Here is a 12,608-nt window from a genome sequence, read left to right as displayed (position 1 = left end):
ACAACAATGCATTAATGCCGGGGAAATACATATTTCTATTTGAACTTATTATTACAGCCAGACCGACTGGGTTTGCAATCACCTTTGTATATTTGTGTTTGGATATATATTAATATATCTGTACAGATAGGCTGTCCACATGCACCCAAACAAATATCAACACCCACACAAAGCCTCAGATACACAAAGCAAACCAACGCAACAAAGGCCGAATACACTCAGCAGCTCGGCACCATTCATGAGTGTTACAAAGCAACCAGGTGAACAGCGACTTCAACATGTATGAGTGAGCCGGGTTACCTTCCAGTGAACGGCTCTCTGCCCTGTGTATAACCCTGAATACACACCTAGATATTAGTGTTTGCACACAAATGTAATAATCTGCAATTTCTTTAATATGGGCAACAATCTCACTTCTTTTATATTATTTCTATTCAAGTGTTTCCTCTCTGTTTTATTTTGTCGCATAGTGAGTCATATTGAAGCTGTCTGCATTTCTTTTCTGTCTCCCTTGGCTCTACACTTCCTGTCTCATTTGTGTGTTCATCAGGTAATTAAGGCATCCATTTGTCTTCTCACTAGACTTTAATGTGACAAATGTACACAGGGATTTTAAATGGTAGGGTTTGATAAAGGTCTCTCAGAGAATCCATCCTTTACATTAAGAAAAGTACAAAACCACAATGTAAAAAGACTAAGTTACAACTCCTAATTGTGAATTTTAAAACCATTTGATTTTCTATTTTATGACCTTTATGTAAACATAGAAGAAAAGTGTTTTGAATAAATGCAGAAGATAAATGAGGACAAGTATGCTTAACATAGAAAGAAGAAACATTAATGCTATAAAATCACAAGTACAAGGTGAAATAGAAATAAAGTAGCACACAATGGAAATACTAAAGTAAACCACAATTGACTTAAACTGCTTTCCCCCATTTTTATATTCTTGTATTTGTTAGTGTTACTGGAAACCAAAAAAAAGCAATAGTACCAAAACCACATTGTAAAAATACTCTGCAACTTATAATTCTGCATTTTAAAACTACTTTATGACCTAGTAAACATAGAAGACACATTTGTATCATACATTGAGAAGTTGAATTAAAACAAGAATGCTAAAAAAATCAGAAGTACTGAATAGACAAAAGTAGAAAAATACAGTTTTTCCTTCAACATTTTTATATTCTTATACAACTTTGACTGGCAACCTAAATGCCCCAGACTAATACAAATAAATAGCACGTCTGATTGCTTTTGCCTGTGCTCTATCATCACCATGCTGTGTGTGCTCTCTTAAGCGGAACAGACAACCCATGTCATTACTGAACCTTCTGTCCGTTTCTAACCTCCAAATTCCTCTTCACCTTCCAGGTCTGTCCTTCTACAGCCGTGTGGCGGAGAACTGTGATGCCGTGGCTCACTTTAATGAGGTCAGTGTCTTCATTTCCCACAACATACACAACTCACCTAGATAATGACGCTCAAGAGGTTCAGAGGCCGCATGCTTTCTTAATGAACCTGGCGGGGAGTCAATAAGCAGGAGACACAATGTATTAATGGATTTCATTTTTACTCTAAATGTTGCTTTGGTTTTTAAGTGAAGACATTAATACAACTCAAACCTAATATCACGTATCATTGAATATAAGTGAGTATAGGAACATTTCACATTTACTGTAATCAGGACTCAATTACTGTAATGCTATTAAGGAAGGATCTTATAATTTGATCGGGACTGACTAATAAGTTCATTTGAATTAGCAATTTCCACCAATTGCATTAAGAGTAAAGAACATTAGATGTGGATTATTAATGGCAAATCTCGATTCAGCTGTCACGGAGAGTGAAACAATCTCGTTGCCATTATTCTTAAAATTATTTATGTGTCTCTGTGATCTCCTCTGCTACCTTACCTAGCATTATGTCCTTAAAAATCTTAGGTATACTATAGTTTGGTTCTAAAGAAGCCTATGTTGCTGGTGCAGGTCAGGACATTTAAAATGGCTCACTTTGAGTGCAAATGTTTCCAAAAATAAAACAGATTTTCATCAATTTGCTGTAGGGTTTTTATGAATTAGAAACACATCAAATTGTTTTATATCATCCAGTTCTTATTGATCAATGTGACATATAATCCTACAGGATGGAATTTCGCCGTGTTAATAGTGAGGTGCGAAGAATCCTCCCATGTATTAACCAGAAAGATTGACTTTAAACATTCAAGAAGTGAAGCTCCAACGAATGAACCAGAGAAGGATCACGTTTTATCACCTCATTATTTTACTTATTCTCCCTTAAAAAGACTAATGGCCCTCTCCTGTTCACTTACAGCCTATCATGGTCTGAGAGGCGAGGCAGAATTGGTGGCCTCCTCCCATGCATGACATTGAACACTTGTTATGTTATAATTAAACCAGACACTCCACCCTCTATCTGCCAGAACTTGAAGTTCTTCAAACTTTACCAATAACATTTAATTGTGATGAACACAGACCTGAGAAGGACATCCAGAACCCTAAGGATTTCAGTGCAGTGCTGGTTGGTCAGTCTCTCTTATTGCTGCTGTGGGATTCTGGGAAATGTTCCCAATAGGATTCCTGCAAGCTTCTGTCACACCAAGAAGCCAGTGTTATGATGTTTAAGGCAGCAGAGGGGGGATTAAAGAAAAAAGAGACGAAGGTAGGGGGATCAAGAGAAGAAGTGCTGGAGGAAATCCAGAGTGAAAGCAAAAGGGACAGAACAAGAGGTAAGGGAAACAGTCGGGGAATTAAATAAGAAAGAGTGCGTGAAACACATGGTACCTTTTTAGGGGAGGTTTTTTCCCTCTGAGCTTCTTACTTTTCACAAAAAACATTTCTCCTTTGATGGGCTCAAAGGGAGAGGGCTGCTTCCTTTGTTGATAGCCGTGGCTTTTGTTTTCAGTCTAATCAGGAGAAGGGCTAAATGACTGTACACATTTGGTAGCTTACTCAGACACAAACACACACTCACACATAAACTCACACACACATTCTCAGCCCCTGCAGATATAACAGTGTTGTACATTATAGCGTCACAAGTGCCATATAAGAGTGGATAAATACGATAATTCCTGAGGTCTTACTACAGTAACTGGTATAGAAGTTAGTGGCTTGCCCTGAAATGTCATCCCTTGTGACAGCCTCAACCGATGCTCTCGTTGCGACCCCGTAGTGCTGGGGGGGTCATTAACATCACTCAGCATCAATAACGCGTCCAGGCTTCCCTTGGGACGACTTGTGCTTCCAGTAGCTCCTGTGTGTGTGTGTGTGTGTGTGTGTGTGTGTGTGTGTGTGTGTGTGTGTGTGTGTGTGTGTGTGTGTGTGTGTGTGTGTGTGTGTGTGTGTGTGTGTGTGTGTGTGTGTGTGTGTGTGTGTGTGTGTGTGTGTGTGTGTGTGTGTGTGTGTGTGTAAGTGTGTGTGTTTTTTGCATGCCTTAACACGTTACATGCTGCTGGTGCTTAAGTGTGCAGTACATTTGTCTGTTTTCCTTGCCATCTCCCCACCCAACAAACTCTTGAGCAATTCCTCATCATATCCTCCTCATCTGACGTCTTCATCCTCAGCGCTGGGACATTCTCATGGCTCAGTGAACTCAGTCCAGCCTCTGGAGTAGAGGGCCATTAGCATAGAGATGTGTGTGTTGTTGCTTTATGCACTGCCTTGCAGGAGGCCTTTGAACTAGTATGTGGATAGACGGGAAGGGGAATCTAGATTCATTATTCATTCCTTGGTGAGACTCGGCTTTTAGCTGCAGTACACCAGGGCTTCCCCCTCACTAGTTAGACAGAACTGGAGCAAAGAACAGACAGCCTTGAAAGAAATGTACCACAGGGTTCATTCAGTATGAGCCTGTAGATAATGATACTGTACATGTTAAGGTGTTCATGTCATGTGTGTGTTTGTGTGTGCACATGAAGAATTTCATTAAGAATGTGTGTTTGTTTTTGTAACAAACAAGCCGTCAAGAGATTTACACTATGCAAACGTGGAAAGGGGAATTATGAGCACACATAATGATGAGTGCAGTAATATTGCTTCTTCTCTAGCCTCCAGCTGCTTCATCTCTACAGTGTACTAATGTGTCTGACTTTTTAATGAGAGCATTGTGATTAGGGAACGCTAAATCTGAATCTCATGTTTTTTTCTTTTTTGTGTACCTACTGTTTTAATTATCGCCTACAGATGTGCAACACCATGCCACCCTTATTCTGTTGATTATTGCTATAATAGGGAAACAGTATTAAAGGAGTATTGCACCTATTTAGCATTAAACTTCTATAACAAAGCAACTTGACCGGAAACAGTTCAGACAGAGTTTTGGACGTGTCGTTGTTTGTAGCATCTTTTTATTTTCAAACCTGTATAGTCTTCAGTCCCACCTTACATCATTTCAGGCAATTTATCAGACTTCACACAGCTTCCTCTGGAAACAAGAAAGGCTTTATACAACTTCAAATATGCAGTAGTGTTTTCAAATGTGCTCGAACATCTAAAGTCAAAGTCAACTTTATTGTCAATCTTGTGTACAGACGGAGAGATCGAAATACAGTTTCCCACAATCCTGAATTCAAAAACAAATATATATAAAAATATGTATATATTTATATATACACAATCAACAGACACATTTATGCATATGCACACATTAAGACATAAATAAAAGCAAAACAAAGCATTTATTGTTATGTTAGCACACTCAAAGCTCTTTTTTTAAGTCATTAAATAAATATATACATCAGCAGATGAAGAAATGAAGCATGAGACTGAAGGCAGGAGACATGGTTTCATTACTTTATTGACATGTAACCACACCACAATCTTCCCCTAACCTCAGACAAAGTGCTCTTATACCCTAAACCACAGCTCAGGAAATGAGCCCTGGACTTGGGTGTCAAATTATTGCGGTTTATACACCGCAAACATCCCCTGTCAACTGTCAAAACCCAACTTGCAAAATAAATGAACGAACAGTCTCTTCTTGACATTGTTGCTGATTTAGTCGTCCCCGTGAGACTGTCGATGCTCTTCAAGTATCTTCCTCCGAAATCGTCATTACCTTGATCAGAGACCAAAGGAAGAGACCACAGTGAGCTCACTTCCACAAAGCTTCCCCGACTGCCTCTGTAATCAGATTGGGAAAGTTACTGTGCTGGAGGAAGGCGTAACTGTTATATGAGAACATACCACTATCAGGGCGAGCTTTTTAAACTAATAAACCTTGTACTTAGTAGTTCAGGATTTATATCCAGTTAGCCACCAGAGGATAGAAGACTCTTAAAACGTAACTTCATGCATTAGGGTAGTCTTCCTTTTCGAGGTCATATTGCAAATTATATTTATTGACTTTACTTGACCACAAGTAAGAAGAACCAGTGTAGCAGTTGCCTCTGAGCTAGAATATTGCTGGTGCTAAAAATACTTTATGAAGTTCACTAGTTTTTAAGATTCAGGGCTGCTCCGGGGAGGTGCTTTCCCATCTCTGAGAGTGCTGAATAAAATATGATTTGAGCAGAATATTTTCTCTGCCTGCTAAGAGTTGGAAATAGGCAGAATGCATTACATTTGAGCTACCACAATTAGCACAGCAGAATCTACATCTGGCATACTTTCTCTATTGAAACTAATGTAAGGATTCTTTGTTTTCAGGCTGGTTTAAGCACTGTGGATTTAGGATGACAAAACTGAAACGCAAATGCTCTGATAGATAACTCTCAAGAGATATACAACATCCTGTATGGATAGCTGTTTTTTTAGTCTGTTGTGTAAGCCCTTAGGAAAGGAAAAAAAAAGATCAAATTTCTCCGTTGCCGTTTCTGTGTGTACCGCATCAGCTTGGTACTTATTATTTGTGCTTCCTGCCTTAAGGAGTATCTCTCAAGGGTGACACAGTGCCAACAATCTAGTTAATAGAAAATATGTAATGAAATCTATTATATATGGTCCAGTAAAATGAAGAATTTGCACATAAAACCCAAAACTACACTTTAGCATTCCTTGCTAAGTCAGTGTTTTGTGGTGTGTACATTTGAAGCACAGTGTGTATCTGAACTCAGTGTCTACAGTCAACATTAGCAGGCTGTCCCACAACAGTGCTTTGAACCAGGGTCGGCTCTAGAACAAATCGAATGGGGGGGAAATCATTTACCAAGTGGGGGCACACACTGCCGTCAACAACCAACACACAAACACCAACTTCAATTTCAAAAAACATGCTGTAAAGTCTATTGTCTTTCCCACACATTGCAGGGGTGTAGTGCTATTTTATAGCGCACCTATGACTTGTGCATACATGCACGGTTGTGGCACGACCACCAAAACAGAAACATACTATATAAGGACAGAGGGTGTCGTTTTCTCATACTGATATTCTGCACAAACTGTTCTGTTGTATTTGCTGTAAAGTGTCTTTACTGCAGGTTATTTTTTATTATATGTATAGCACTTTGGCTAGACCAAAAATCGTTTAAAAATGTGCTATATAAATAAAACTTGATTTGATTTGATATGGACATAGGCCACCATATAAAAAGTGTGCAAATGTATTTAGTATCCTATCCATGTAAACATGTTTTAGGTGGGGGCGGACCTAACCTCCTCTAGGAGGGTCTGGGGGCATGCTCCCCCGGGAAGATTATTTTTAAAATATTGAAGTTAAATGCATCAATCTGCTGCACTTTGAGAGCAAAATGAAGAGATCTATAGATAGCCTACATCTCTCAGTATCCATATGAAACAGAACTGTAAACAGATGTACTTTTTCTTTATGGATATTTTACTAATCACTAATCACAAGTATTCTTGTGTTACTGTCCTATAGTATTTCATTCACTGTTTTTCATTTATTCTCTTATTCTTTGATAACTATAATGATATAATCATATAAAAGGTGTTCCTCGCAAATACTTGTTTAGATAAATGGTAACCAAACCGTTTGAGACCCACTGAGATAACTTACACTAAAGTTAACTATCTAAACACTGAGAGAGTCCTTACCTCACTGAGCTGACGTTATAAGAGCCTCTCAGTCTGACAGGAGAGGACTCTCCTCCACCTTGGTGTAGAAACAGCTCTTTATATCCGTTAGCATAGCTAGCTAACCAGATGCTAACAACAATATTCCACGTTACCGCTCGCGCACTCGCAAAATGGGCTCGTGCCACACACAAACAGAGCCGAGCTTGAATGAAACACAGAGACCCAGAAGTACTTGTACTGTATATGATATTATTTTCGATGGCTTTACTGTATGATTAGTGTAACAGATGAACAGATCGCCACTGGGCTTTCATCTAAACACACAGCCACGTAATGATAACAAAACAAAGGTCGGGGGTCATTGGTCAAGCAACACACCAATCAGAGAGCAGCAGTGAGCACACCTCAGGCTGTGTTTTATATTTGTATTATTTATTTCTGATGTATTTTACACAATAAAACCTTTAGTGGAAACGTTTTCACTTATATGATTAAAAAAAAAACGGCAAAGTGGCAAGGCTTGCCCACCCTGTGTTGGGGGGGCATATTGACTCATTTGGGGGGGCATGGCCCGCGAATGACCCCCCATGACGCCGACCCTGCTTTGAACTAAATGTTAACATTAGTATGCTAACACCCCATCCCAATGACAATGCTAGCATGGGGATGTTTACCATGTATGATGTCCGCTATGTAGTCCATCTTTACTAAAGGCTTTTCAACATCTTCTAACTAAAACTATTTTGTTAATAGTTACTTTGTCATAAACCACCACTTTGGACTAATTAAAAATATTAACTTGATAGTGGTGTTAAAGGAAAAGTCATGACATGAAGTCATATATCAAGAGTCATGATTTGAAGTCAGGATTCATCTTAAATCTCATGACAAGCCGCCAAAGAGTTGTTTTCATCTGCGCTCGAGCCATAAAGCTAGTGTTGTTTCTCCATTTAACCTCCAACCTTTGTCTGAGTGGATTTCTGTCTTGAGAGGTTCAGAAACCAACTGAAGACAAATTGATTTTCTGGTGGTGCATCGGACTAGAAGAAACTAAGGGATGTTTGGTGTGCATATACAGTGAAAGCAAAATTCTCGGGAGCACCAGGTGAGGAGTGAAAAGCTGCAGCCTTTTGGGGGTAGTGCAATGTATAGCTATGGTTAGAGGGTACTGATTTATTCATTTGAACAGTTTGCAGTTCATTTTCTACTGACCAGAACTTTTCTGTTGTCAACTCCAACTGACTCCAACTTTGAATTATACATACAACCCATGCACCCCCAGCTTGGGCATTTCTTCTTCCATTTGAAACTCAATATAGTGGGACAAACCAGAGAAACAGAAACTAGAGCTTTTATTGTTTAAAAAATAGGAGAAAAAAATCCATCTCAGCAGAAAAGTTTTTAATTGAGGAGTTAGTATCGCCCAGCACAACACTGTCTATTATCAGGGAGTTTCAAAAATGTGTTGTTCGTTATCTCTGCACCATCTGGTCTTCCAAAGGAGAGACTTGTAAGCTAATTACAGTTTTATTGAGTCTCGCTTGAAACTAAATTAAACTTTACTGAATTAACTGGACAAAATGTCTCGTATTCGTCCGAAATTTCAAGAGCGGAGGACGTGTTGAGTTCCAAATTAAGATATGTATCATTTGGCTCAATGGATTTGTTTAATGGATTCAACTTTATATAATAGAAGTTTGGTGTACACATTTCCCAACATTATTAGGCATCGCTGACTCATTTATCTTACATAGTATCAAAGCAGTGAAAATCAACAACATAAAACTGTCTCAACAACCAGGGCTTGCAGCTGCTACATGATGATGAATGTACATGCTGGGAGATTGAAAGATGCTGACTGGATTAATGTCAACATGTCTGCACTCGTGGCATTTTATTTGACACACAATGTAAATGAGACCGGGATGCATGAAGATAAATTGACACCTGAGAAACAGAGTGTGGATGGAAAGGAAAGAAGGGATGGACAGTCCAATTGGAAAAAGTAAATTGAGACTGGGTGGGGGTAGTGGGGGGGATAGGGTGGGCATGCAGTGAGTGAATTGGAGAAGATCGAGTTTCTCAGCAGAACCTGCTTATCAGAGATGCTGTTTTATCCAGAGACAGTCAGACACACATCAGTGAACATGTGTTGATTTTGTCTAAATCCACAATGTGTGAACCAGACTAAAAATACTTACATTTGTTTTCATACATTAAGTATCCCAGCTCTACTTTCTCCTTTGCTACATTTATTTGTTCAAATCTCAGTGTTCAGTTTATCTCCAGCTGTACGCAGCCTCTGAAAATATTCTGCTGAGATCATATTTTATTCAGTACTCTCAGAGATGGCAAAGCGTTCCCCGGAGCAGCCCTGAATCCTAAAAACTGTTCAAGTTTATAAACTATTTTTAGTACCCAGAATGTTCTAGTTTGTGTTCAGATGCAATTTGTTGCTCTGCTTCTTCTTACTTGTTGTGGTCATTAAATCATCAGCTGCAATAGGACCTTCAGAGGTGGATAAACTATGGTCACTTATACAGGAAGGTATGTTTTAACCTCTGTTTTTCAGGTTTCAGGCTCGAAAATGACATTCCCAGAACAAAGGACCATATCTTCCCTTCTAAAAGGGTTAAATTAATAATATTTTTTCTCAAAGTAATGATAAACCTTTGAGTTGGATGTAGAAAAGTCAGAATCAATATAGATGTTTTTTATTTTAAAGAAAATTCAGATTGAACATGGTAAAAGAACTGTACATTTTCCGTCCCAAAAATATTTTGTACTTATAGTGAAAACTAACCTTGGATGATGGGTTAGTAGACTAAAAGCTTTAGGAATCCAAAGTAAAACATATAATAAGTACCCTGTATCAAGATTGATGAAAAACAAGTGATATTTGACCTTTTAAGACAGATTTAGCAAAAAAAACCTCTTCTGGGGCCATTTGGGTGGATTTTCCTTATCTCTGGCCCCCCTTGCTCAATTTTGACATGTGACCTCTCTTTCTGACCGTTAGAGCCAATAGAATCGAAGGGAAATCGTCCCGCACACACTCATGTTAGAAAAAGGTGGCAACTTAGCACATTCAATCTTTCTACAGAGCGTAGGAATGGCCTGCTCTGATATTTTAAAACGGAATTGCAGTTTTATTGCTTATGGATTATCAGAACATTTCAAAGGGGACACAGGGGCTAATTCAGAGGGTCAGTGTTAGCATTGTGTGTTTTAAAAAAAGAAATAAATGAAAAAGATCAGTTAAATTAGTTTTTTCCCGTTATATGGATATAAAATATTCATAGTTTATTAAATATTAAGGTTCCTTAGACGTTGTTTCCTGCAAATGGCGCGATTTCGGCCCCGGAACCGGGTCCGTGGTGCTTAAGAGATTTTAAGAGTAACTTATTCTCTTGTGGCTCACTAGAAAAAAAATAAAGGATGTAAAAAAAAAAAAATATCCAGATAGAGCAGCATTACCATAAGCCGGGGGGAGTAAATTGAGTTCATTTGAACGACTGTCAGTACATTACTTTAGGGTAGTTTATTCTATAAAAATGAACCTATTTATTACTTGATTTTACATTATAAACATTGTTAAACTTTGAAATGTTGTGGAGTAGAAGTATAAAGGGAGAATGATCCCTGGTAAAGGGCATGGACCTCCACATTTGACTTAAGTACAGTACATGTGTCACGATTCTTGTGTTGTATCACGTTTTTAGTTTTGTGTGTCTGGTAGTGGGTGTTTTGCTTTTCTCCTTGTCATGTTTTCCTCCCTGTGTATTGTCTGGCCTTTCCCCCTGTGTTTTCATGTCTGTCGTTAGTCTCCATGGTGTGTCTAATTTCCTGATTGTTTTCATCTATCACCCCTTCTGTGTCTCCTGTGCTCGTCAGTGTCAGCCCCGCCCCTGATTGTTCCCACCTGTGTCTTGTTACCCTGTGTTTAAATTCCCCAGTCTCCCAGTGTTCAGTGTCAGTTCGTTTTTGTCTATGGTCATGGTCAGGTCTATTTTCCTTGTCCTGTCCTGTCCTCATGTCAGAACTCTGCTCATCAGTTTTTGATTCTCTTGACACATACCTGATTCATGCTCCTGAAAACTTTTTGCAAGTTTTGTCGTTTTTTGTTGAGCCTTATTGAAACTCTTTATTTTTGTCACCTCGCAAAGAAAGTTTTTTCTTTTTGTATATCCTTTTGGCAAGTAAAAGTATATTACTTATACTTTATCTCTGGCTCCCGGGTCGTGCATTTGAGTCCTTTTTCCCTTGTGAATCCATGTTCGTAACAACATGTACTTTGTTACTTTCCACCACTCATGTCACCTGGACTTAATATGTAGGCCTATGCGCTCAGTAATTGTGTAACAGACTATGATTTTTTTCCCCTCTATAAATTACCTATTTTGAGGCAGCAATTTTAAACAATTGCACCCAGGGTCAAGTTGAATGAATATGTCTGGTGATATGATTACATCCAGATAATGTTCCACCCTATTATATACTGTAGCATGAGAATGAGCCGGCTGGTAAAGCCAGCTTTAATGAGAATGTGGCTCATACTGCTTGTTCAAGCAGTCTACCTCATCTCCTTTATCCTTTAAGAATAAATCTAAGCCTGCAGAATCCAAGTGCAGCGAACTGCAGCACCATGCGATCACAACAAGCCTGTGGAGTCAACACAAAAGACTACAAAGAAAACGCTCTTTGTGTAAATCCTACATATTTCTCCCATTCATCACAGAATATATTTTTCATCGTTAATCATTTATGGGTTTGTATACTCTGTGTCCATGGCAACAGTCATGAGATATGAGAGGATGGTGAGCGGGGGAAACTGAGGACGGTCCCTTCAATGCTCCGGCGTGGGAACACAGCAGTAATGGCTGCTCTTCAGTTGAGCATTTAGCGCCGGTCACTTTGGCCTCAAGGCTTCCGGTCCCTAAGACCCCGTTTACACGAAGACGATACAGGTTGTATCTGCATAGTTTCTCTTGCGTATAGCCCTTTCGTTCACACGAGGCAGTAACAAAATTATAGAAACGGACCCCGCAAACGATAACAGGTCCCAAGGTGGATAGATCTGCAAACGAAACGCTCTGGGGGGGTCAAGCAGATCCGTCTGTACGCCTCTATACGATCATTTCCTGATAACGATTAAAAATAGCACCGCCTCCCTCTCCCCACGTCTCCCTCTCCCCATGCTGTCAGAAGAGGGGGAGGAAAAGAGAGGCTCCGTTTATTATTCTTATATTATTATATAGAGTCGTTATCAATTTGTTTTAAAGCTCAATAAATAACAAAGAAGACCTCTGACTGGCACTTTTCTAATTTTGTCCGGAAGATTTAAACTTTAACGGACATGTTGACCGGCGAACAAAAATGTTAACGGAAACTCTGCCGCACTCTGCTCGTTCCTTTGGAAGAGGCGGAGAGGTCGTTGTTTTTCATCTGCTGGTGGACTACCGGAGAGATTTACAGCAGGAGCACACGCCGTCCACCGCGGAGAATAAACAGAAGGGCAACCATGGCAACCATGCTCCGGGGTCTTCTTTCGCTGCTTTTGAAGTATTTTGTGGCGGCAGCAGCGCCACTTACAGGTCCGGCATATGTACT

The 12,608-nt window shown here is 39.4% G+C and overlaps 1 protein-coding gene across 10 annotated transcripts in view; it reads left to right on the top strand.

Moving 5' to 3' along the window:
• The window catches only part of otofa (otoferlin a), an 85,463-nt gene that overhangs the window by 10,671 nt on the left and 62,184 nt on the right, over nucleotides 1-12,608 (top strand). For all 10 annotated transcript variants that reach the window (XM_079641872.1, XM_079641879.1, XM_079641873.1 and 7 more), the window contains exon 2: nucleotides 1,375-1,433. In XM_079641872.1, the coding sequence (XP_079497998.1) occupies nucleotides 1,375-1,433 (59 nt within the window). The remainder of the gene's footprint in view (nucleotides 1-1,374; nucleotides 1,434-12,608) is intronic.

The sequence above is a fragment of the Notothenia rossii genome (assembly GCF_949606895.1).
Source record: "Notothenia rossii genome assembly, chromosome: 8".
In the NCBI taxonomy this organism is placed as follows: Eukaryota; Metazoa; Chordata; class Actinopteri; order Perciformes; family Nototheniidae; genus Notothenia; species Notothenia rossii.
Note: the sequence above shows the minus strand (reverse complement) of the source record. Positions and strands in the feature narration are given on the sequence as shown.